The sequence below is a fragment of the Hemicordylus capensis genome, chromosome 1 (assembly GCF_027244095.1).
Source record: "Hemicordylus capensis ecotype Gifberg chromosome 1, rHemCap1.1.pri, whole genome shotgun sequence".
In the NCBI taxonomy this organism is placed as follows: Eukaryota; Metazoa; Chordata; class Lepidosauria; order Squamata; family Cordylidae; genus Hemicordylus; species Hemicordylus capensis.
Window position 1 is genome coordinate 72,746,780 of NC_069657.1, and position 26,752 is coordinate 72,773,531.

The 26,752-nt window shown below is 40.5% G+C and overlaps 1 protein-coding gene across 7 annotated transcripts in view; it reads left to right on the forward strand.

The window, feature by feature from the left end:
* MAPKBP1 (mitogen-activated protein kinase binding protein 1) overlaps positions 1 to 26,752 on the forward strand; it is a 164,881-nt gene that overhangs the window by 75,654 nt on the left and 62,475 nt on the right. For 4 of the 7 annotated variants that reach the window (XM_053283011.1, XM_053283008.1, XM_053283009.1 and 1 more), the window contains exons 4-10: positions 2,888 to 2,950; positions 5,979 to 6,036; positions 14,669 to 14,839; positions 17,864 to 18,001; positions 18,876 to 19,058; positions 20,657 to 20,817; positions 24,680 to 24,869. In XM_053283011.1, the coding sequence (XP_053138986.1) occupies positions 2,888 to 2,950; positions 5,979 to 6,036; positions 14,669 to 14,839; positions 17,864 to 18,001; positions 18,876 to 19,058; positions 20,657 to 20,817; positions 24,680 to 24,869 (964 nt within the window). Of the gene's footprint in view, positions 1 to 2,887; positions 2,951 to 5,978; positions 6,037 to 14,668; positions 14,840 to 17,863; positions 18,002 to 18,875; positions 19,059 to 20,224; positions 20,243 to 20,656; positions 20,818 to 24,679; positions 24,870 to 26,752 lie in introns of all 7 variants that reach the window. The other 3 variants (XM_053283012.1, XM_053283014.1, XM_053283013.1) reach the window with 2 other exon arrangements.

The window sequence follows — 26,752 nt, forward strand, 5'->3', positions numbered from 1 at the left end:
ATTCAGATGCCCTTCCCAGAGCAGCCCCAGCAGCCCCATCCCTTAAGGAGAATGTCTTACAGTGCTCACACAAATGCAAACCAAGGTAGACCTTGCTTAGTAAAGGGGACAATGAGGCATATCTAGGGAAAATAGCACCTAGGGCAAGCACTGAAATTGTGCCCCCTGTCCAAACATCTGACACCCATCATTCAGATAACTTTACCATAATATCAGCTGAAAAATATGTCAAGCTCATTAATCTTTTAATATTTCAAAAACTATTTAGCAGTGGATGTAGCCAGACCAAAAAATGCTGGGAAACTACAAATTTCAGTATGCTGGAGCTCATGAAATACCCAAATACTATGTGGAGGTGTACTTGGAAAACTAAACAGAAGTGCCTGTCTAATTCTCTACTATGCATTGTAGCATCACTATTACATAAGTTTTAAAAATAAATGGAGAATTTGACTTTTCCCAGATACTCTGAAAATAATTAAAGGATGTGCAGAGTAAATTGTGTCATTGCTTGGAATATATTCTAGTATTTCAGAAAGACAGTTAATATGAGAGAAATAGAGCAAGAAACTCCCAGTGGGCCTTAATACTAAGGATTTCACACTGATTCAGAGACAAACTCACCATTAATAACCATATTATTAAGACATCACATTTAACTCATTTATCACAAGAAGCAAAGTAAGAGCAAATGAATACAATCCTAGCTCATAAACTTCAGCTCAGTATTCACAAGCTGATTCTCTGTACATAGTGCCAATCTGAATATGTGTACAGTGACATATTAAATTTTTAATTTTTTTTACTTGTAGTCTCTTTGGGGGGCTTCCTAAAGGCCATGGGGGGGTCTGCAAAGTTTCCCCCCCCTGCTGGCCTCTAGGGCCTCACAGGGACCATTTGAGCATGTGCGGTGGCCATTTTAAAAACTTTTTTTAATGGCCACTGAAAACTGGCCACCGTGCATGCTCAACTGGCCTCTGCGAGGCCTGGCATGGCCAAGGGCTTCACAGAGGCCATTTGAGCATGCGCAGTGGCCATTTTGTTTCTGGCAGCCATTAAAAAAATTAATTTTAAAAATTGCACCCCCCCTTCAAGTGGCGCCCAGGGTACATGCCCTGCCTGCCCCGTCCTAGATACGCCCCTGGGGACAACTGATGTTTGCTAACACAAGACCAGATCTCCTCCTCATCTCTTCCTGCTTGCATAAAGAAATGCTATTCAGCCATGAGATGTTTACCCATACAAACTCTAAAGTGCTCAACAGACTGAGCAGCTGGTATATGTGGCACACCTGCAATGAAATACATGTTCAGTGCACTGTTCCCTCTAAGGCGTGCGCACATGCGCACGCTTATAAGTTTCCTGATGTCCATTCAGTTAATTTTAGATCCTGTTCAGGTTGGCCCCACTCTGAATGTAGGTGTGCACACAGTGCCTTAATACTGCCGCCCAGAACAAAACTCATTCCGCACACACATGAGAAAAATTAGAGGGACCACTAGTTCAGTGTCTGGGAAGCTTTTTAAATAAAGCAGATGAATGCCCTTTGGCCCCTTTTGGCATTTCTGTTTGAGGAATTATCGTACTTTTTTTCACCCTTAACAAAATAGCTGTAGTGCGTTGTTTTGGGAGGCAAGGATATTCTCCAGAAATAAAAGGCATATAGATTTGAAAAAGCAGTCTTTTAATGGGTAGTGGGAAGAAAACAAGTGTGTTGTAGAGAAGTATACATGTAATTGAGGCAGACTACCATGTACATGTTCTAGAGTACATGTTTAATATCCAAATTAAACTTTATTTCCATAACGAAGGAATCCTGTCTAGGATTGGTATCCGTAAAACATTCAGTAGGTGCAGTTCAATCATGGCTGTGAACACTGTAGTGGTGGAAGCTACACTTGCAAAAACTTTGCCTGCCTTGGAAGTTTTAACAGAAGAGAGTGTCTTCTGGTAGGGTTATGACAACCCTAGCCCTAAATGCTGTCTGTGGTTGAGGTTCTTGCTGCCAGATCATTCATTCAGCTGCCAGATCATTCATTCAGCTACCAGGATTTTGTATGGAATTGAGGCCCATGAAATGTTTGATATCCTCAATATGAGTAATGGCCATAATGCTATGTGGAAGTTTCAAGTTCTGCAATAAGGAGTAATCGGGTGTGGAGCCAGCCAAATGGCAGCCTGTGTTTGGCCCCGCCTGGCAGACCCTTTAGTGACACCCCATGTGCGTGATGTCACGGGCATGGCTTGGGCTCTGGAGAGCCCGAGCAAGCTCTCCCCCGGTCATTTCAGGCAGCTGTGAGCAAGGAATTGGACTAAAAGACTTTAGAGTTCCTTCCAACTCTAAGTGTCTGTGACAATATTTAATGCCAGCTTTCATCTTTTGATCTCATTTCTAAAAATTAGGAAAAACATTTATTTTAAAAATAGTCCTGTAGCTTGGTTTTGCAATGCTTGAGAGAGATGGCAGTTTATTTCATGCTTGTGCACTGCCTTCAAGAGGTTATCTTTCAGCCCTGAGATTGATAGCTTGTGGGTGTGCCACCTCAAACGTTGAGAGAAAATGTTTGAAACTGTATGGAAAGCCAGTAATTGCTTCTGCAAGTGGGTTGTGTAAAGAAATTTGATAAGAGTACAGACTTGGAAGCATGATATTCCTGTTAACCCTCTGAGTTACGTGAAACTCTTATTCTTACTTCTTATTCTCTTAATTAAGAAAGGAACATAGGCATTTTTTGGTATCTATTGAAATGGTTCTGACGGCTTTTCTCTTGCAGGATTTGGCAAATCAGCACTTGACAATAGAAAAATGAAAGAACACAGAATGTAGTAACTATATTCATGAGGCTATTGTGTACATTTGTCAATTTTCAAAATTCTCATTTTGTAGGTGTGTCGTTGTGCTGTTCAACCCCAGGAAAAATAAACAACACCATATCCTGAATAACTCCAGGTGAGTGAAACCCAGAAGAGCTCCCACATAGTGGCTGGCCATACATTGAAGGTAAAGTTGTGCCATCGAGTCGGTGTTGACTGCTGGCAACCACAGAGCTATGTGGTTTTGAGCCATGTGATTTTCTTTGGTAGAAGACAGGAGGGGTTTACCACTGCCATCTTGTCCCGCACAGTAGGAGATGAGAGCCGGCGTGGTGTAGTGGTTAGAGTGCTGGACTAGGACCGGGGAGACCCGAGTTCAAATCCCCATTCAGCCATGAAACTAGCTGGGTGACTCTGGGCCAGTCACTTCTCTCTCAGCCTAACCTACTTCACAGGGTTATTGTGAAAGAGAAACTCAAGTATATAGTACACCGCTCTGGGCTCCTTGGAGGAAGAGCGGGATATAAACGTCGTGGTGGTGGTGGTGATGATGATGATGATGCCTTTCAGCATCTTCCTATATCGCTGCTGCTCCATATAGGTGTTTCCCATAGTCTGGGAAAACATACCAGCAGGGATTCGAACTGGGAACTTGCTCCCTGCTGCGCCATTAGGTGGCTGATTGCCATACATTACCTGGGAAGAAAACACAGAGGGTCTTTCTTCCGCCTCTGCCAAAAACAGTGGCTGATATCCTGACTACATGTACTTAGGGAAATCCTGTTGATATTAGAAGAGCAAGTTAAGCATGCCAAATGTGTCCTTTTTATTTTTATTTATTTATCACATTTATATATCACCTCATACAAATGTCTCGTGGCAGTTTACAAAACAAACAATAAAACCAGAATTAAAACCAAATATTAAGAAGTTAAAAAATTAAAAGCAACCAATTAAGCAACAGTAACAACCATCAAAACCTTCTTGCAGCTGATCAAAGGCTTTCAATAGGACTTCCTTGAATAATTTTAAGATGTCAACCCATGAATACTTCCCAGCCAAGAATAGTTGAGAGAGGGAGGAACACTGCTGTTTGTTTTTCTTGTATATTTTCATCTTCTGCTTAAATGTATTGGGACACTGAATACAATTCCAAAGTGTAGAGATTTTTAAAAAACCAAAAAAACTACTGCTGGCTGCAAAGATTTGGACAATGAAGTTAACAATTTGGGAGCTGCAGTTTTGGGACTGATTTTCGGCTAATAGTGGAGGAATATTTGTGCTAATACTCTAAAGTTGGATGATTTGATCAAGCTTTAAAATGTATCTAAAATTTGAGAAATGTCAAATGCGGCCAAGGTTAGCTAGATGGACCATTGATAGTTATAGCTTAGTCACTGTTGTGTACTTAGAAATGTGTTTTGCAGTTTTGAATTCATGCAGAACGTATGGGTTTTGGCTGTGCTTCCCACAAGGGTAATTGTAAGGAATAAACATCATGGTTATTGACTGTGGTAGAACAAGCTATCTATCTACCAGTGTTAGTTCTGGCTTCTCTTAATAGGATTTTTATTAGACAGAGAAGCACACTAAAACAAGTTTTGTAGGGAACATTTTGAACTACCAAAACCAACCTTCACTTGCATTGCTTGGGAGTTTCTAACTGGAGTGAACTTTTTTATTTGTTTATATCTTACTACTTCTGCTAATGAGCTCAGAGTTTTCCATGTGGCCTACCTTATAGGTAGGTGCTAGTCCTACAACTGCATTAGACTAAATCAAGAACCTGTGCATCACTTGCATAATATTAGTATTAATATTGGTATTCAACAGACTAAAGGTTTAGATAATGAAATATTGGCTATAGAAGTTGCATAACCAGACATGGAGAAAAAGGATGTAGGATATGAGGTCACACCCAGCCAAGTTGAAGTTTCACTTGATTTTAGTTAATGATTTTTGAGTATTTACTCAAAAATACTCAAAAATCATTAACTAAAATCAAATCAAAATTTTTAAAATATTGTGTTAGTTTCTCATTAAAAAAAATAAAAATAGTTGTAGGGTATCTTTGGGACCAATTGCTCTTGTGTGTTCAGAACCAGAGTGACTATAAAACTTTTCTTAATTATTAACTTTCATTCTTAATTTACCAAGAAATCATAGCCATATTTTTCTAGGAAAGCAAAAAAGTGGAAATACTGATTTAAGTGTGTTCATGTCTCCTGAGATTACTATAAGAAATTGTGCAGCTGATGATCTGCTGGAAAACTATGCGCTGCAATCAGCTGTTTTGTAATTTAGGTGAATATATCCAGTATTATATCTTATAATCCTCAACTTTGAATAAGATACAGAGTGAATGGACTAAGTCAGGGGTTGCCAACCTTAAACAAGCATACCCCTTCAGCTCAGGTACTCCATAGAGTGAGTGTGTGTGTGTTTGTGTGTACACACATGCAAATTATAAGATGGGCTTCTCCAGTCACTAGCTTACATCCAGTCTAAGTTACTCATAAGTACTCCCACGAAAATTAATGTGACAATTTCAGTAAGACCGCTTATGAATAACTTAATTGGTGACTGGAGTAGCTGGGAGCCCTTCAAGTATGCTTAGAGGTAGTAGTACCCCTTGTTGAGAACCCCTGGGCTACATGATGACTTCTTTCTGGATCATCCAGTAGTTTTAGAATGCCAAAGTTCTTCTGCAGGTATAAGTATAAAGAACAAAAATGAAATAAACTGTAATAAAATATGTTCTTGCATTCACTTCCATGTTATGTTTTTGCTTTCTTGGACTGTTGATAGGCCTGGACCTTTGATCTGATTAGAAGTTCTCTTTCTTCTGGGCATGACTCCTAATCAGATCAACAGCCCTAACAAAACTTAGCTGGACAATCATCCTAGGAAGACCATTGTTTCTAAGCCCTGTCTCTTCAACAAGCAGACATATTGGAATACAATGTTTGGCTTTTGTGGAGCTTCTTTCTGTGATGTAGTAGAGGTATAGCGATTACATTGAACCAGTCAGCATAGACTGGCTTGGTTTTGCTTTCATATGCCCACTCAAACCCATTCCTCATTTTGTACTGGGTTGAAAACCTCAAATCATGCTATTTCACAATATGGCTTCTCTCCCACCCACACCCACCCCTTTTATGCAGGAAGACGATCACAGCCCTTGCTTTTTCTCCGGATGGAAAATACTTGGTTACTGGAGAGGTAAGTTGTGGGGACTAAGAGCCTGGCTATATCTTATGGCTACTCATGTGGAAAGCAACTGGTTCTCATTGTTTAGAATCTTAGAAGGTGCCTCTCCAACCACTGTCCCAAGCAGTGTTCTCTCTATTTTTTTTTCCATTTGTGTGCTGAATGAGTTTTGTTCTGGGTGGCAGGATCAAGGCAGTGTGTGCACACATGCATTCAGAGTTGTGCCTTCCTGATTCAACCTGAGCAGGATCTAAAACGAACTGAGCGGACATCAAAAATGTGTGAGAGCGCACACATACATGCATGCCTTAGAGGGAACAGTAGTCCCAATAGACAGGAACATGCGAAGCTGCCTTACACTGAGTCCATCTAACTCGGTATTGGCTACACTGACTGGCAGCAGCTCTACAAGGTTTCAGGCAGGAGTCTTTCCCAGCCCTACCTGAAGATGCCAGGGATTGTACCTGGGGATTGTACCTGTATGTAAGCAGATGTTCTACCACTGGCCTACTGGCCCATTCCTTAAGGGGAATATCTTACAGCAGATAGTGCTCTCATGTCATCTAACTCTGGCAACTAAGGTCATCCCTAACCTATCCAAATGCAAACCAAAGTGAGCCTTAGCAGTGGGGACAACTTGTGCTTGCTACTGCAAGACTGGCTCTCCACCTCTCCTTAGGGAAGGCTGAAGTGACTCACTCAAATATGCTGGTCTATTACCGTAATATAGCTATATAGAGATAGATAGATTGACTCACTCATAAGAGTGAGTGACCCATCTTCTTGTGCTCTTCCAAATGGCAATATATTTCGATTTCAGTGCAAATTACAGTAAATAAAACAAGGAATCTACACTACATGCAAGGACATTGCATAGTGTTCTTAGCACCAACTGCGGGCAGTCTGTTAATAAACTGTTTCTTTTCAAATTATTTTTATTCTAATTTGGGGGAAAATACAGTTTATTCACAGATTGCCAGCAGGTGACACTAAGAATATTGTGCAACATCCTTGCACATAGCGTGGATTACTCATTTTATTTATTCTTGCAATTTGCATTGAAGTTAGAATATATTACTTATCTGGAAGAGCCCTTTGTCTGGATAAGAAACTTCTGGGTTCATGTTGGGAACTTTTTTTGTCTTTTCCGATGTAGAAGTGAGAGATCATTGTTGAAATTCAAGTTTTTAGTGTACCTGTGATTGGGCAGCAGCGTGGTGTACCTCTCCCCCAGCAACATAAGGTAGCAACAGAATTCAGAAATAAGAACTTGGGTCTTATTTCACGTTAAAAATATTTTTTAGTGGTTTAACCACTTTTCTTAATCTATGCCACTGTCAATACAATCCATTATCCTTATGTTGTAGGTTTGGGTGGACTCTGGCTGAGAGTGTGTGTTATGATAGTCTTTCAATGTAGTCCACTGTTAATAGTGCAGGTTAGAGGTGAGCTGAGACTGGTTTCGATTCCTAGCTATAAATTGCACATTTAAGAAAACCTTCCATTTTCAGCAAAGGTCAGTGAGCTTCCCCCTCAGATCTTCTCTCCCAGCCCTTGTGTAGTGCTCAATTACATGCAGTATCTTTGTGCTCCTTTGAATTGCATGTTGATGTATTGCACTTTTAAATATTTTTTTAAACCAAAATCACATTTTTCACACTAAATAAGGCCTTAGTTAGAAAGAGCACAAACTCCTGTATTTGGTATAGTACTGCCTTTTGTTTTGGGGGAGACATGCTGTTGCCCAATCACAACTATAATAAAATCCTGGATTCTCCGTTGATTTCCATTGACAGCAATTCTGTCCTGTGGTAGTTAAAACAAACCAGCCAGAAGTTCACAAACTCCAGAAGTTGGAACCTATTTGTTGAACTTGGCCTGTTACGGGCCAAAACTACACATGATAGTCAATGTACTGGTGTTATAGTTGCATACTTAGATTTACTTTTGAGAGCAGCTGCATGGGACTGTGGCTTGCCTCTGGACCATAGTGCAAGGTAGTGGGCATTTAACTGTTTACTTGCATGCTGTCTTCCACGTACTCAGTAGCTATCAAGTGCCACGTGCTCAGTAGCTATCAAACCCCAAAGTGCCATTGTATCAAATGGAATTTTCAAGATTGAATAGGTGCTTCAAGGGGATGATTTTCAGTGGGACAACAGTGTGGCAGTTAAGGATTGTATACCTCCTACCTCCACACTGTGATTTCAGTCCAAATTACAGTCACACAGTTGTTATTCACATGAAGACCTAAGTCTGTAACTTCATATTGATGCATTTAATGTTGCATGGACACTACATCTGGCCCCAAGTCTTTGGACTCACTCTTCACCTTTTCCCATCCCTGATAAGGAGTGAAAGAGACCTGGTGAGTCACAGTACAAGACTGGCTTCTTACAAAATGAAAACGTTGTGTCTTAAAGGAAAGAGGCCTTCAGGAGCAGAGAAAGGTGCCATTTGAGAGTGGACTGCTCCTCCCTTAATCATCAGAAAATTTTGAACAGTCAGAGTTGGCTGCTTCCTACATGTGTAGCTAGGCTTATATGTAAGAATGTATACCTCACGTATAGAAGGTTCTGAGTTTAGTTTCTGACATCTCCAACTAAAGGATCTTGGTTAGCAAAACTGGGAAAGGCCTCTGAGATTCAGGAGAGCTGCTGCTAGCTAGAGCCACATTGTGGCCTAGATGACGTAATAGGCTGCCTCTGCATAAGGCAGCTCCTTATCTTATCGGGAAAAGTTGCTAGCATGGTTGGACAAAGCATATTGCTTCTCTTTGACAGTAGGGGAATAGGCATTGTTGCTCAGATTGAAAATACATAATAGTTTATTAAAATATCTATAAGAGAACTGTTAATTTGTCCATGTGTTATGATTTCCCCAAAAACAGTTATGATGGAAACCAACATCATTCAGTTGCTTGTCTGATCTCAGTAGCTTTGTCTATAGGAGTCTCTCCCACCCCCAGGGAATAAAGCCTACAGAAATGAGATTTGCTGAGGGCACTCGGCATCTTTTACCGCTTATTCATATAAGGGAGGAAGTAAAGGAAGTGGACCAAAAGTTATTGTTGCTGGTTTCTGCCTTGGATTTCATCCCTTGGGATATAAATAATATGGCATTAAGCCTTATTTTTAAAAAGGAAAGGAAAGCACATTTGGAATGAAGCGTAGAGAATTGTGACAAAGATTCTAGTGCCTGTGGGTTTGGCAGAGTTTAGTTTGTTGCTAGCAAAAAGTTTCCCTCTTTTGAAAGGCACAGAAAGGGAGGACAAAGATGACTGCAGTTCAGTTCTTAATGCAGACCAGATACACATGTGTAATGAAGCTTGAATTGCTGGATGCTGGAAACCCACAAAAATGTTGACTGTCCTCTTCTTGTCCGCATTGGATAGCTGCCATCTGTGTCTTCTGAGGCTGATTACTGTTGGGTGCTGCACACAGTTATTTATTTATTTATTTATTTATAATGCCAAATGCTTAGGATTTAAAATGTATTTAAGGGTGATCCCCCCCCATAGTCAAGATAATTAAGCTTGAATTAAACGAGCATTACTGTTTCTAGCTAATGGTCATTACAGTACAAATCAAACACAGTAAAATGTTACATATTAATTTATTTGGAAGAACACTTAATCTGTCAAGGATAATTTTTGTTCTGTACAAATAAGAGCCCCAAAGAACTGCATCTGCTGTCTCCTTATGCAAATTTACAGAGTTCTCTGCTCCTTCTAAGGTATTTTCTGTGGGGATTACATTTTCAGTTTCCTCCATATTGACTAGGTTTACAGCAGTAAGATCTTCAAAATGGCTATGAATACCCCACTATATCTCTGAAAAAGGATACTCTTCTTCACTATAGCCTTAAACCAGCAAGAAATAATTCTGTACTGCAAAAGAATTTTAGTTTTCCTAAATATCAAAGTGGGAGTTTAAGAACTTTCGAGGAGTATCTTTTTTTTAAAGGAGTATTATTCAATGTTTCTAAAATTTTAATATATGTACAACTAACAATTTAATATAAAATATAAATGTCTTTAAAACAAGAGTGTTTAAACACTTTGAGGGCAATTTCCTTCTCCAGGGGTAAATATACAAAACAATCTGACTTGGCTGAAAAGCTAAATTACAAATATTTTCCTTATTAACTGGTTAGTAGACTAATTTTTATTACTACATTTATTTCCATCCCCCCTAAAACTCCCCAACATATTACTTGCCTCTCTTATCCTTCGTGTTGCATTCTGTCCTGAATGTAAGATGTCTTAAAAGAGAAAGGCTAAATACAGGCTACCTGTATTTACTCCAAAGAGAGCAATCTGAATCTAAGACACCCCACCCCACTGCAATATTTAATAGGAAAAAACTGGGGGGGGGGGTAACCTAGTCTTAGATTTTGGTAAAGAGGATAGTTGATTTACATTTCTAGCAACATCACTTTACATTTCTACCCCCACCCACCCCCGCCATAATTAAGCTCTAAATTTTCACCACTGGTCTGGGTTATTACCAATCTTTTATGGACATCTGTCTTGCATGTCTGAGGTCTGAAAGTCCAGTGTAGCCTGGTTAACATAAGAAGAGTTGCCGCTTTGGACACTTTTGTTAAAAAAGCGGTATATAAATATTGATTGTTAGAACTGAAATGTTGTGCTAGATCCAGTAGTAGAATGCAATGGTGATGAGTCTCCCTGTTCTCTCTTTCCCACCTTATCTGGTATTCACAAGTACATTGCCTCTTGACATGCAGGCAGTGTGCTTTCCTTTTCCTTTTCCTGTATGATAAATAGTTCAGAGCTCAATCCATGAATTTATCTCAAAGTTCATCTAATGTTAGGAGTGAAAATTACTGAATATTATCGTAATAATTCCACAAGGTAACTTTTGCATGGTGAGAAATCCATTCCTTTTGTTTCTCCACCAGTCTACTTAGAGAGGAAAATTTCTGCCTTCTCTGTATTTTTCATAATCTCTTAACCCTCATGTCTTTCCCCTTAATCATCTCTCCCCCTACCTACCCAATAAGAAGCCAAACTTATAAACCTTTCCTTGCAACAAAGATTCTCTAAGCAGGTTGCATAAATTCTGAGACTTGACTTATCTGTATTGCCCTCCTCATTCATAGTTGCCTGTTACTTCTAAGCCCAACTATAAAACAAACACATATATTTTATTTTGAAATTTTAATTGCTATTTTCAGATCAATTAACACTTAGGGTAAAATTGCAAACAAAGCAGATTGATTTTAAGCATTATGTGTCTCAGGACCATTCTATTTGCAATTTCATTTTCTGAATGGAAATCTTGATTCTTGTAGTCACCTTCTCTAGTGTGCAGTTTCAATAGACTTGGTTTAACCCTGGCTGGTAAAGGTTCCATTTTGCCTGGATGGTTGCTATGGAGATGTCATCTAGTAGGCCACTCTTTTTAACAGGCTTTTGTGAAACCATGAGTACACTGTTGAGTAGGAGTTGCCTGTCAGGCCTGTGCTTCTCTGTATTTCATTTATTTTAAAATATTTCATAGGAACATAGGAAGCTGCCATATACTGAGTCAGACCATTGGTCTATCTAGCTCAGTATTGTCTTCACAGACTGGCAATGGCTTCTCCAAGGTTGCAAGCAAGAATCTCTTTCAGCCCTATCTTGGAGAAGCCTGGGAGGGAACCTTCTGCTCTTCCCAGATCGGCTCCATCCCCTGAGGGGAATATTTTACAGTGCTCACACTTCTAGTCTCCCATTCATATGCAACCAGGGCAGACCCTGCTTAGCTAAGGGGACAAGTCATGCTTGCTACCACAAGACCAGCGCTCCTCTCCATATCAGATGCAACACCGAAAAAAGGTGCTGAATTGACAAATGAGGCTGGTTGTTTTTAAATGGCATAGCTTGTTCATCATTCAACTTATGCAAGAGAATGTGGTCACTCTCAGAACTTATTGAAGTAGTTGTCTATAGCTAATTTTTAATTATCCGTTCTCCTTAGCCCTGTTCAGTCGTTTTGGTAAGCATGCACTGTACCCAATAACTATGTTCACAAAAGTGCACAGACAAGCCCTATCCCCACACTGACATATTCAATATCTTGCCCCCGTGTTGTCCACAAGTACAGTTGTACTGGGAGCAGTGTTCCCTCTAAGGCGTGTGCATGCGCTTACATGTTTATGTCTACTCAGTTAATTTTAGATCCTGCTCAGGTTGAATCAGGAAAGCTGAATGCATGTGCGCACACACTACCTTGATATTGTCTTCCAGAACAAAATTCATTCCACACACCGTTGAAAAAAATTAGAGATAACACTGCTTGGGAGACAAACGCTGTACTTGGGAAGAGATAGTCCCAGGAACTGGAATTGCTGGAGTATAATGCTTTTTATCATGCTTGAACAAAGCTTTATGTACGCTGTCAGTCAACACTGCCCCATCATGGGATTCTAGTGGCGTTGATTGGGATTTCCCAAATCTCTCTTTTCTCCCCCCACCCGGCCCAGCTTGGGTGTCTTCGGGGCTTCCTCTCCTTTAGACTTAGACAGTGGAACTGGGATGAATTAAAAGTTGTCTAGTCTTCAGTTTTTTGTGATCTCTGCCTGTCTCATTCTTGTTCTGTTGCCCAGTTCTGGGGTGATTCAGGAAGGCCATGGAGGCACAATTTTCTTTCATCTATTCTTGGCCTTTAACCTTCTTCACTAGACTTTCCCTTCTCAACACTGATGCAGACTTAAGTCTGTGGACAAGTAGACACTCTTGATTTTGAGGTTTCAGTCAAAAGAAGTGGGCTTGTTTTTACTGAGGTGTTTTATTGAAGTGTTGTTTTTTAATTGAGAAGGGCAGGCGATGTATTTCAGTCAACAGATACTGAATAGGGGAAGTGTTTCAGGCATGTGTCTGAAAGGCTTTGGCAGTCAAAAATTGAAGTCAAAAGAGCCAGCAGCTGCCTTTGCTCACCTGTAGCCTTTGCCTCTGGCCAGGGGAGGGAGTGAGTTTTTTGTAAGGGGTACCTGAAATGAGGAAAGCCTGTGCTGCTGCTTCTGTTCATGGCTGGTATTTGTATGTGTGCTGCTGCTGCTGCTGCTGCTGCTGCTGTGTTAAAACTAATTGTCAGCTGCTTTGGGTAACTCTATTTTAGAGAGGAAAAATGGGCTATGCATTTTAAAGAACAAAAATTCAGCTCTGGCATTTCTCATCTCAGAAAACGTATCCTGATGTGGTGGTGGATGCCTCATGATCCCTAAAAATACTAGAATTTCTTCCAGATTTTTTTGTTCTGGGTCATATTTGAATAATTCAGCCACTCGTGAAAGCTGCTTTGCTCTGTAGTTGCTTGAGTGTCACTAGTGGCAAAATGAATTATGCTGCAGTTTTGGAAGTCTAGATCTTCATATCATGACACTGTTATGAAATTAGCCAAATTGTTCATTCTATTTCAATACTGTCATGAAAATTGTCTTGCCAGTTCTATTTCATGCTTTGTGCCCTACTATGTATTCATGCATTTTCTGTGCTATATACACTGTTCATATATTCTGATATATTCATTTGTTATATTGACTTAATGCTATAATCTAGTGCTAAGCATGAATGTGGAGTGAATGGAATGAGAGAATGAAAAGTTACCAAGATACACATGATGCCAGAAAAGGCCAAAGAGGAAAGGAAAAGAAGGATGAAGTGTGAAAACAAGGGAGGAGGGGGAGGTCTTTATGACCCCAGAGTAGTAATGTACAGTGAGATAAGGACTGAATAAACAGAGACTATGCTTTCCTGAGATATCAGAGATTGTTTCCAAAAGAGTAAACAAAGTGTGAATCCAACAAGGCACCAAACTGTTTGTATCTGGGAGCCAGAAATGCCAACATAGCTATTTGTTTTCCAAGAGATAAGTGACAGGTTTCACAAACATAAAAGTACTGTGAGAACCCACAATCAAAGTACTTTTTACTGTAAAGGGGTCCTAGTTATTTGAAGTCTTTTGAGAGATGTCTCCATTCATTCAAAAGAAGTATCAGTGCACTGACAACTCTCTACTTCTCATCTGGGTATGGCTTGGCCTGGTCATCCAAGTACAACTCCAACCAGTTTGGTAACTATGAATGCATGATGACTGAATGGAAGCTTCAACTAGTGCATAAATGCATGTCTATTTCTCTCTTTTATGAAACTTCAATAAACCAACACTAGTGTTAGAAATACAAAGCCTCTGTGTGATTCCTTTCCCTGTCTCACTAAGTAAAATGTAACACACACATTATCATAACTATTATATCACACCTTTTAACAAGTCATTCAAGGCAGCTCTTTGCTCCCGACAACAAAACACTGATACAGATTATAGATTTATGCACTAAAGAAGGAGTTGCATACCATATGATGAGTAGTTCAGATAAACTTGTCAGTTTGGCAGTTATTTCTAGATATGCTCTGAGTGTTGTATTTTAGTTGATTCTCACCAATCATGCACAAGTTTTCTTCTTCTTCTTGCCTTGGTACATTCATGTTGCGGAGGGTGGCTGGACAGAGGAATATTGGAAGACAGGGAGATGGTTGTGCAGAGTGATAGATAAGAGAGCAGGGCTCTGCTTGGGAGTTTGATTGTTGATTGCCAATTATAATATTCATTGTTATTGTCACTTGTCTTTCCATTTCCAGAGTGGGCATATGCCTGCTGTTCGCGTATGGGATGTTGCTGAAAGGACCCAGGTGGCGGAGCTTCAGGAGCATAAGTATGGAGTGGCATGTGTGGCATTCTCCCCAAGCTCCAAGTACATTGTCTCAGTGGGTTACCAGCATGACATGATAGTCAATGTTTGGTCATGGAAGGTAAAATAATAAGATTCCATTTTCGTATTTGTGTAGGTGTGGTGGAACTTGAATGAAAAACATTCTTCAGTTCCTGCCTTGCATGGCTTCTGTGTGCATATAGGAATCAAAATAAGTTATCCTGGTGAAGGGTTTTCTCTCTGTTAAGCCAGATCTGAAATAAGACATTTAGGTTTATAGGTTTATCATACACATACACAGAATATGCTCTATATGCTAGGAAACCTACCTAGATTTAGACACGTTGGTTTGGGTGATCTATTGGGGATGGCAAGATCTTAATGCCTGCCTTCAGTTTTAGAAAAGAACTGATTAATAAATCAGCATTGTATCCTTTTTTAATGACCAGATACTATTTTATTGAAGAGTTCTTAGGAAACTGGTTGTTCCTTATACAGACTAGTGTGCATTCTAAAGTAAAGAATCAATTGCCTTTGTCAAGATAATCCAGATTGTTTGAAGAAAAGTTCAGTTCTGAAATATAGAGGTCTGTCTTGCTCAGTTGGACCATTGGTCCATCTAGTCAAATATTGTCTGCACTGAATGAAAGCAGTTCTCCATTGTTTCAGATAGGGGTCTTTCCCAACCCTATCTGGAGTTGCTAGGTATTGAATCTGGGACCTTCTGAACACACAGCATGAGCTATAGCTCTGTCATTGAGCTACAGCCCAATCTAAGCTATGGCTACCACAGCCATTTATCCACATTAATATGCTGACTAGTAAAGTCTTTCTGATCTCAGAGTTCTGAAAAAATTGCAGTAAGAATAAACATTTATTGTGCATGGAGAACTTTGTTTTATTTTCTTTATTGCTTATCTGTGGGATAAAGATTCTTGAACCTGGTAGCAGCCAAGCCAGAGAGAATGTCCACATCCAAAAATGGCCTTGGCATCTCCACCACTTCCTTTCCTTGGTTATCTATTGAGCACACATTGGAGAATCACAGCGGGCCATTCCTTCTTGCTCTTAAGTCAGATGAGACAGCTTGTTCATTCTGCTTGAAATGCCCACTCCCAAACAAAAGGTTTTCTGATATTTGATGTAACTGAGATAGATTCTGAGCAACCTTTTCCTGATGCTCTAGAAGGAAAAGGAAATCGTTTGTGTACGTGTCTCTCTAAGCAGCAAAGGAACGTGCATGTTTTTTCCTAAGGTTTCTTTCAAAAATTTGATTGCTCCCTGTGATACCCAGAAGCAAAGCGGTTGACAGTTGCTGCTGTTGATAGTAAAAGTGAGACAGAGAGAGAGAGAAAAATCCTTTGATCAGAACTCCAAATAAACAGGCAGTTTTGTTTAAACAAGATCATAGTTTATTGCTTGGTGCAACTGAAATCTGTTAAGTTTAGTATTCAAGTTTTTATTAAAATTTCATATGGGAATTCATGCATAAGCACAAAGGAGACTAGAATGGTAATGGTTTTGCATTTGCCAGGTGATACAGAGTAACCATCGTGGGGAGGATGATTAAGATGACCTGTGATACTTCTGAATTTTTTAAATTCATTTTTATATTTTTAACCTCATGATATAGCGACATTCAATGGTTGATTTGGCTTTAGTTTCTTTTCTTGTTTCACTATGGCTTATGTGTTCACATTACAACTAATCTGAAATGTTCTTCCCATTTTCTTCATCCCATTCTCAGACAGTGAAAATAGGGAACTTTTTTAAAGCTTTTTTTAAAAATTCAGGATGGGTCAGAGAAATTCTAAGCAACTTCCCAGCCCATTGGTAGCTATAATTTTTCCCCTCAAAACCTCCTCAAAATGATGCTACACCATGAGATAGCACCATTCATGGGGCTTTCTGGGGAAAGGTCATTGTCATAATGGCCAGTGGGATCCACACTGCTGCCACCACCACCAGAGAAGTGGTAGAAAAATACACATATCAAAGAAAAAGAAGTACCTGCCACCAACCAGTGGTAAGCTGCTGCTGAAAGAATTTATCGGAGTCCCCTCAAAACCACAATATGTTCCGCTTAACACTACTATTGATCTACTGCATCAAATATTTTATTCTGAGAATCCACCTCTAGGATTCCAATAACCATATGAGTAAATACATCTCTTGTTTGGAATTCTTCAAGACCAGCAATAGTCTTTGTGTGGTGAAGCAGCAAGCGTCCCTTCCCACCGAGCTACCTTCAGATAACTTTGGTGGTCCGTGCAGACACCCAATTGTGTAGATGCCCAATTTTTTATGATTTATTGCAACAGTCACTGGAGGTACTGTGCTGGGGGTGGATAGGGCCAGTTACTCTCCCCCTGCTAAATAAAGAGAATCATCACATTAAAGGGTGCCTCTTTGCCAAGTTAGCAGGGGTTTAAGTAACTTAATTTAAGTAACTCTGTTTGTAGCAGGAGAGCATTATTTCTCAATAATATGGGCATATCGCTGTCCAGATATGGTACAAATGTTCTTGTCCATTTGACAGCAGAGGCTTGCAACTGACATCTTTGGATGTTAGTCTGGAAGATTCATCTTTGTTATGAATCACATTTGTTTTGTGTGCATTTTAAGATGTGGTTGTGAACCACTATGTCTTTAAAGAGAAGAATGGTGGCAATCTTAAACTATACATATGGTATCCCAAATCCAAAATACAGAGGATAAGCCCATTAAAATGGAATTGGAATTTCATAGCCCTTTGCAGATGTTCTGTATGTGTACACTGCATGGGAGTTGCGTGGAATTACGGCAGCAGCTCCAGCCCCTGGTGTATGTGCATTCAGTATACTGTCTGAGTAGACCCTTGCAAACCAAGCACAAATGGGTACCCTGCAATCTTGATCGCGCAAAAGGCCTTTATAGACACATCACTGCATGTGTTACCTCCTCTTGTGCACATTATGTACACATGCTGAGGTTAAAGATGCCCTCCCCTTTCTCTCTCCTGTGGTCTTGCAACCTAATTTCCACCAACGTATGAATCTGTGATGAGCCATTCATGGTTTACGTTTCCAGATGGAACAACTTAATTTAGCAAAATACTTGATCTGCTTGAATAATTTCTTTTCAGAAAAACATTGTTGTTGCAGCCAATAAGGTCTCAAGCAAAGTGACAGCAGTTTCATTCTCTGAGGACTGCAGCTATTTTGTCACAGCTGGAAACCGGCATATCAAATTCTGGTACCTTGATGACAGCAAAACCTCCAAGGTGAGAAAAGTGCTAGTTTGTGTGTGGTGGAGAGATAAGATATCTTCTCCAGAAGTTTTTGTTTTATGTCTACAGTTGATTGCTTGGTGTTTCCTCAGTAATTTTAGGGTCAAACTGCACAATATATGAAATGTGTATTTTCCCCACAGGACCACAGCACAGGAGAAGAGGGTTAATAACTTCTTTCTGCATGTAGTGGTCCCCCTGCAGCTGCTTTTTGCCCTGGGGGAGTTGCTGTTTTTGTTGTCCGTTATAGTTTCTCTCCTGGGCAAATAGCAGAGGTGGGGGCGGGGGTGTGTGTCATTTGAACTGCAGCACAGGGAGAAAGGATTAAAAACAAAAAGAAAAAGAAAAACTTTCCCATACCATGGTCCCAATTCTGATTGGGCCTCTGTGTCCCCACAAGTGGTAGCTGCTGCTTAAAAAGAAGAAGATGGCAGCAGGAAAACACATTTTTAAAAAGTCAGGGGGAGGTGTCAATGGGAAAATGCATTGACCCACAGGCACACAATCTTTGGTTGCTATTATTGACAGTGCTGGCCACAAAAGTGAGAATTGCTTTCTTCCATTATATTTATGTCACTTTCACTGGGGAAATCTGAATATTTCTCTTCAAACTATTTTGAAGATACTTGCTTTCCCTAGACTTGAGAAAGAATTGTTCAACAGTGAAACAATCTGCTTCATGCAGTGATGGGCTGTCCTTTGCTGGAGATTCTTACACAGAGGCCAGATGGTCATCTGTCAGGGTTGCTGCAGGAAGCAGAGGGTTGGACACTAGAAGATATCCAAGGCCCCCTCCAACTCTTGTGATTCTATGATTTATGCTCAGCAGCACACAACAATCTTAACATGATGTTCCATTTTTTGCCAGGTGAATGCCACGGTCCCCTTGCTTGGGCGTTCTGGTCTGCTTGGGGAACTGAGGAACAACTTCTTCACAGATGTGGCATGTGGCAGGGGCAAAAAAGCAGACAGCACTTTTTGTATTACTTCCTCAGGGCTCCTGTGTGAGTTCAATGAAAAGAGGCTGCTGGACAAGTGGGTGGAGCTGAGAGTAAGTTCTGAATCTATAGCCCCCAGATAGATAGATGGATATTTTCCGTGAAGTTTTTTTAATGTGAAGTTGTTATAACAGTGTTTACTCTGTTTTATATTTCTTGTGTATCGAACATACACATATAGAGCGGTGTATAAATATGATAAATAATTATGCATGGGCAGGGGGGCGGAGAGATGACAGGGATATTCCAAGCCTACAATCTCGTGACCCAGGGCAAAGCATCTATCTCTCAGGCATGGCATTGTCCTAAATATGATTCTGAATACTTCACTAAAGTTATCTGAAATAGTAGTTTCAACAATGAGTTGATGTACGTGGCAGTTTTCCTCCAATAAAAACAATTGTTTATTTTTTATTAAAATGTTTATATACTGCTTTAAAATGAAGAAAAGTTCTGAATGCAGTTTATGTAGCAGAAGTAATGATAAAATGGTTCCCTGTCACAAAAAGGCTAATAGTCTGAAAGGGAACACTAGTAATAGCTGTTGAAGAGACATTATTTTGCTTTTATTGTATTTGTGAACTGCCTAGAGCCTTTGGAATCAGGTGGTATATAGATTTTAAAAACCAATCAATAAATAAACAATGATGGGCTGAACAGATTGTTGTGTTCCCCCTGCTAACTAGAAGGGAGCCACTACTTTAAAAGGTGCCGCTTTGCCCAGTTAGCAGAGGTTGTAATTAAACATGTTTTGATAAATTAGGAGTTATTTAGAAGTTATGTTTTCAGCGCTTTGATTCATAAAGTATATTTACAGTACTTACATCATTTAGCCTTGCATGGAATAAAGGTGAGATATAAGTGTAATACATAAATCAATAATTGAGGCTGAAAAATAGTGGCTTGCTGAAGCCTGCCTGCTGTGGCTGCTCTTCAGCATGAACTGACTTTAATTGTGTGAGATGTCCCAGCACTTCCTCTTTGATGGAGTCATTTTCTAGCTCCATGCTATATACTAGCACGGTCCTGTGTTTCTGCTGATTCGCAACGTTTCGAAAACTTACTCTCACGTGAAACGTAAAGTGACATGATCAACACACAGGTTCCAGTTGGGTTTTTAACCTGAGCCTAAATCTTTGTTTACCCGAAACTCAATGTCTGTCTCTCTCTCCTCCTCTCTTTCCTTTCTGCACTGAAATCGCCTTTTTCTTTCACTTAGAACACAGACAGCTTCACAGTAAGTCAGAATGAAGTCATTGCCTCCAGCCACTCCACTTCCCCATCGTGCCTCCCATTTATCATCAGTTTTTGTGATTGTGCAAATTGCAATACAATAAAAATATAAAGTGGAATTGGACGTCTAAGCCAGAAAAAATTATTATGCTTTTATAGAAGGTTAGCTTTCCCTCCTGAATCCTTTCCCAATAAGGTATGTGATAGATGTCCTAGGACTTGCAGGGGACTACCCTTGGAAAAAGGATTTGCTTAGAAAGGATATGCAGATTATAGGACTCTTCCTTTCATCTGGTGGCTTCCTCTCATCTCACTTCATTTCTTTGTTTCCTGGCTTTCAATTTCCTTGTTCCTTGTCACATTTAATGGGGTGGTTTTTAGGAAGACTGCTGCTTATGTTGGTGTTCTTCGTTCTCAGACTACTGTGGCAAACTGCATCTCCGTGAACCATGATTACATCTTCTGTGGCTGTGCTGATGGCACAGTACGGATTTTTAATCCTTCAAACCTTCACTTTGTGACAACACTCCCCAAACCTCACTTCCTGGGAACTGACATTGCCAGCGTCACTGAAGCCAGGTAGGAAACGAACGGTCTGGGAAGCCTAGTGCAGTCCGTCTTTTTTTCATGACATCTCTAATGGTATTTCCTGCATGATGGCTCTGTTCCATGTTGTGTTTTTGATTGTGTTGCATCCTTTTATAATCACAATACATGTGAAAAGGGACACAGTTCAGTGGTAGAGCACATGCTTTGCTTGCAAAGGATTCCAGGTTAAGTTCCTGCTAGCTGAAGTTAAAGGCTCTTAGATAGTAGGGGTAAGAATGAGCCATTACCAGTTTGTTGGCTAAGCTAAATATTGCACTAAGCCTGTCTTTAGTGCTGATGGGCTTAACTTTTCTTTCAAATATAGTGGTTTTGCGGGGGTGGGGGGTGTCTGTTGGATTGGAACTGTGGGAAAGGGGGAGGTTTAACGCTTTTGGCCCCCCATGGTTGTGATCAGTCTTCTGTGTGGCTGCTGTTTGGCAAAGAAAGAAAGCTCCCGTTGGCATCAATAGCATTTTAAATTTGTCAGATAGCAGCCACGGGAGCATAGGAAGGCAGGAATCTGGATTAGGACCATGGCAGAGGCAAAAGATTAAGGCTCCTCCCTGGCTGTTGTCTTGTGACAAGTCTGCCACAATTTGAGTTTATTTTGGGAACTGTAGTCCAAAAACAGCTGGAGGTCCAAAGCTGTGCAGTCCTGGCCTAACGTAATGTCTAGTTTTGGTTTCAAGGGGAACATATGGGATTAGATGAGTGTATAGTCTCACAAGATATAAGGCACCTTCATATGTTACTATTACTGAACAGCTATACATATTTACATTATCATGTATTTGTGACTCTTGCCTCTTTCTTGAAGTTACTTTTTGCTCCTACCTCCATTTTTTTTTAACCTTGTCCTCTTTCTGTTCACCTTTGGGGAGCTGAAATGGGGACAGTGAGCTTCACTAGTTGGAATATTTGTATCTGTATCTGGAATCCCTGGATAAAATGTTCCTTTTGCCCATAGAAATGTGCATAGGCAAACACAGAATGAAAACTTATTTTGTTGCCCACCTATACATTTAACTAAAATGCTAATCTGTCAGAATTCCTTCCTTCCTTCCTTCCAAAAAATAACTCATCCCTCCAGTATATTACTGCTTGGCGCTGCTCACAACATTTATATTTATAAAATAGTTATAATATAAAATCAGACTAATAAAATTAACCAAATTAAACCAGTTAAAAATCCAAACTAAAACCACAATCAGAATTAGCTTTTAAAATTTCTAATTAAATTCTTTAAAAAACTAAGAATTATAACAACTAAAGACTAAAGAACCTACAAGAGATAAGCAACAGGTGAAACATTAAAAAGCCTCTTTAAAAAGATGTGTGTTTAGTTGTTTTTTAAAAACACTGAGGGAGGGAGCATGGCGAAGCTCTTCAGGGAGGGCATTCCAAAGCCTAGGGGCCACATCCAAAAAGGCCCTGTCTCTAGTCCCCGCCAACCGGATCTCTGTTAGTGGTGGGGCCATGAGCAGGGCCTGAGATGATGAGCGGAGGGCCCTGGCAGGTTCATATGGGCAAATGCCCATATGGTCCGACAGGTACCCCAGCCCCAAGCCATTTAGGGCTTTAAAGGTCAAGACCAGAACCTTGATTCTAGCCTGGAGGCAGGCTGATAACCTATGAAGCTGCAACAGGATGGGTGTGATACTCATGAAGCAAGAAAAATCTTCATACTAAGTAAGACTCCAAGCATCTCCCATTTTCACTTCTGCCTCCTTTCCTGTGCCTGCGTATACCATCATCTTTTAATATCTCATGGTCTCTCGTGGTCTAATAATCTGATATATTGCCAAATCATTAGCAATTTGCTGCTGTATTGGCCTCTAGAATGAGATGCAAAGATAGGTACAAATGCAAAGATTGGCAGTGTGTGCCATTGGCACTTCCTCATGCACCAATTCCTAGAGCTGAAAAGACAGAGTATTCTGCCAGCGAATGTGTACCTGTAACTCTGGAAAGCATAGCTTCTCAGTCGTGGTCAGATTGTCCAGCCACACTCTGGATGTCTGTGCAGGTGCAGATTACATCATCACAACCTTCTAGGCAGGGGCAGAGGGAGACCGGCGGCACAGGTTCAGCCCACCACTACGGCCCTAGCCCAGCACCCTGCGGCAGACGCATCTGACATCAGACACTGGATGCATGGCTAAGCCCCGCTCTTGATGTCAAATGCAGGGGGCGTAGCATAGCTCACAAACGGGACCACGCAGCCCTGTTTGCAAGCAATGTCTGGCCAGTGCTGCCTTCGTAGCGTGGCCGGAGCCACTCTCCCTGCCTTTTAAAGGCAGGGAGAGTCGCTCCTGGCAACACTGCGAACGCAGCGCTGGTTTCGCTCGCAAATGGGGCTGTGCGGCCCCGTTTACAACCAAAATCTGGCCAGCTTCGTTGGTGAGTGAAATAATGCTCTGGCATCTGACACGGGCGTGCCTGGGGCACAACATGCGGCCCATGAGGGGCAGCGGCCTGGGTTCTTCCAACCCGTTTGTGCAATGGTGGCTCTGCCACTGCTTCAAGAGCTAATACACTTTTGGCAGTAGCCCCATCCCCCAGCAGTATTAGGCACACTTACCTGCCTTTTCCCTCAGTCTTTTTCCAATCGCTGCAGTAGTGACATTGGAGGGCCTTCAGTCACTATGCACATGAGAGATCTTAAATAACAAAAGAAACCTTTACTCTCCCTCATTTATTTTCTATTTATTCATGTTTTTACTCTTACTTTCTGTCTACTTGTTCTTCTGCCAGTCAGTTTTACACTGTTTTGTCTTGGTTAGCCAGGCTTTTATTGAGAAGGGAGAGTGAACAATTAATGAGAGTTGCATGATGCATCTTAAAGCTGTGATGATTTGAAATGAGAAGCCAGGCATAGATCATGGGATCTATTTGTTCTAGCTTCCCAAAGCCTTATGTTGTCAGAGCGTTTGATCAAGAAAACACTCTGTGCTAGCTCTTAATAAATAAATAAATAAATAAATTTGTCAATCCTATGTCATCTCTTTCCAAGCAGCAACCAACATGTAGTTCTAAAGTAGGGCCTGGGAGCTGATCACAATTATAGCTGCATGCATGTTTTCACTGTAAAGGAAACTGAAACACACAGTCACCATAGTAATCAATGTATGCAATAGGTTCTTTATGAGATGCCCATCTTAAGAAGTTATTTTCAGACTGGGGGTTCATTGATTGCTTAACATTCTGTACAATCACAGCTGCATTCTTTGGTTTGCCAGGCATCAAAATTTGAGCCCTTCATTTGCCCTAGCAATATTAGGTTATTTTTAAACAGTTTCCTCTCCCCCACCCCCATTATTCTGTGATTTTTTTTCAGTCACTGATCTAGCTGTATGGGTGTTAATATAATGGCCATTTCTCATCTGTTGTTCCTAGTTTTTTTGTTAATGCATGCAGTGACCTGTTTGTAAGTAACTGATGAACATTTGAGGTGAAGGCTGTAGAACCAATAAGTCTTCCTAGCAATAATAAGTGTAGATCCATAAACATGGTTTCTTATGCAGAATGGTTTGTATAGGGGTACTTATCTGAATGCACATATGAATACTTAAAACAGAATGTACACCTGGATGGGCATCAGAGTATGCATTTCACTGGATAGCTGTTATAAAGATTTGGATGCACATCCCATTTACCCTGGATCTGATGGGGTGGTGGAGTTGTACACAAAAAATGCATGTGCAAAGGTGACTTATATGCTACTGGAAAGCATGATATAAAGACTGAGTTATTTGTGAAAATAACAAACTTTTTGATTTTACTTTGTCAGATCTATTATACCTTCACCTTATTCAAATCACTAATGATTAACCATTGTGCTACCTTTCCTCAGCCGCCTCTTTTCTAATGTGACTGATGCCAAGTATCCAGACACCATCGCCTTGACCTTTGACCCCAATAACCAGTGGCTATCGTGTGTTTACAATGATCACAGCTTGTATGTGTGGGATGTCAAGGACCCCAAGAAAGTGGGCAAAGTTTATTCTGCTTTATTCCACTCTTCATGTGTTTGGAGCATTGAGGTAATTAAGGACTAGGAAGGTTTACAGTAGTGGGGAGGGAGCTGTATTGAAGCAGGGGTACAAGAGAAAGATTCTCATTCTCATTGTTGATGATTGGGAGAATTTCAAAATTAAGAAGCTAATTCTCAGTATGACAAGAGTCCCAATACAATTTTTTCTCCTCTTTTGTTAATGAGTTTCCCCCACATGCTCAGTTTCCTCACTGCAGGAAGAAGCAATATTTTGAATATGCAGTAATGACTGGCTGAACCTCTGGGAGTAGAGACTAACTGGAGTGGGAAAGGACTAAACAAAACATCCTTCCTACTCAAATAACTAAGAATAACTTATGGCTAGAACCCAAGCCAAGCTTGGGTGTTAATTTAAAATCCACTTTCTCTCAAATGAAACACTAAAAGAAGTTGTATGGTTCAAACGATTCCTCACCTTTTTGTCTCCAGTCACAGCCTGTGGGATAAGAGAGATCACTGGCAGTTTGTTGATGATCTCCCAATATCAAGTAAAAGTGCCAGAGGGGGATATGTTCAGAAAACAGCTTGCAACATAAACATGTTTAGCTTTACTGTGCCTCTATGTGTAGGACAGGTTGCTTATTGCTCTTATCAGATGGTTGCTTTCTGTAGCTATCCTTCAAAATAGGGCTACAGCTTAGGCTCTCTGTGGTATGTGTGTCCTGAATATCTTTGTTGTTAACTAGCCTATTGCTCTGTCTGCCCAGAAGCTTCCTCCTTGAGGTTAATCAGAAGAGGAATAAAGATAATTGTAGGCATTTCAGATCATACTTTTTTAAAAAAGCAACTGCTGTTCTACTACAGTTATAAAAGCTGACAGCAATAGTAGAATACTGCTCCCTGCTGGGCAATGTGTGTGTAAGAATGGCTGGAATGTACTTGCATCTATCTATCTAATTTGTATACCACCCTATATAAAATATCAGGGCAGTTTACACTCCAAACAACCAAAACCTAAAAATAATATACATTGATTAAAATTACCATAAATAACATTTTAAAACATCATAAACTTAAAAGCCTGATAAAACAGTGTGTTTTCAAAAGTCATTTAGAAACAACCAGAGATGGAGAGATTCTGATTTCATTTGGGAGTGTGTTCCAGTGCCTTGGGGCAACCCTAGAGAAGGCCCAGTTTGGGGCTGCCACCAAGCGAGCCAGTGGCAACTGCAACCAGACCTCCCCTGATTATCTTACTAGTCAGTGGGGTTCATGAAGAAGGGGGCACTCTCTTAAATACCCTGGGCCCAAGCCATTCAGGGCTTTATAGGTAACATCCAGCACTTTTTATTTTGCCCAGAAACTAATTGTCAGCTAGTGTAGTTCTTTTGAAATAGAAGTAATGTGCTCTCTGTGGGTGGCCCTGGAGACCAACCTGGCTGTTGCATTCTGCACCAGTTACAGTTTCCAAACGATGTACAAAAGCAGCCAGCATAGAGTGCATTGCAATAGTCAAGCCTGGATGTTATGAGCATATGCACCACTGTTTTAAGGTCGTTTGTCTTGAAAAATTGACATAGCTGGCATATCACCCGCAGCCAACAAAAAGCACTCCTGGCCATTGCCTCAGCCTGAGAATATTGGGGAGAGGTTTGGATCAAGAAGTACTCCCAAGCTACGTACCTGATCTTAAGGACTGTAACCCTATATCCCGAACAGGCAGATCTAAACCACTACTTGCACTGGAAAATAGCATTTAGAATCAGAAGCATTTAAAGGGCAATTTAATGTAAAAGGCAAATTATCACAACATTCTGGCCAGGACAATTTATATGTTGAACTGGAGGTATCATTTGGCTGGGGCTGAGTAGCTTCAAAGTGGACAGGACTTATTGACCTTTATAATACTGTAGAAAAGGAAAGGTTGGCACA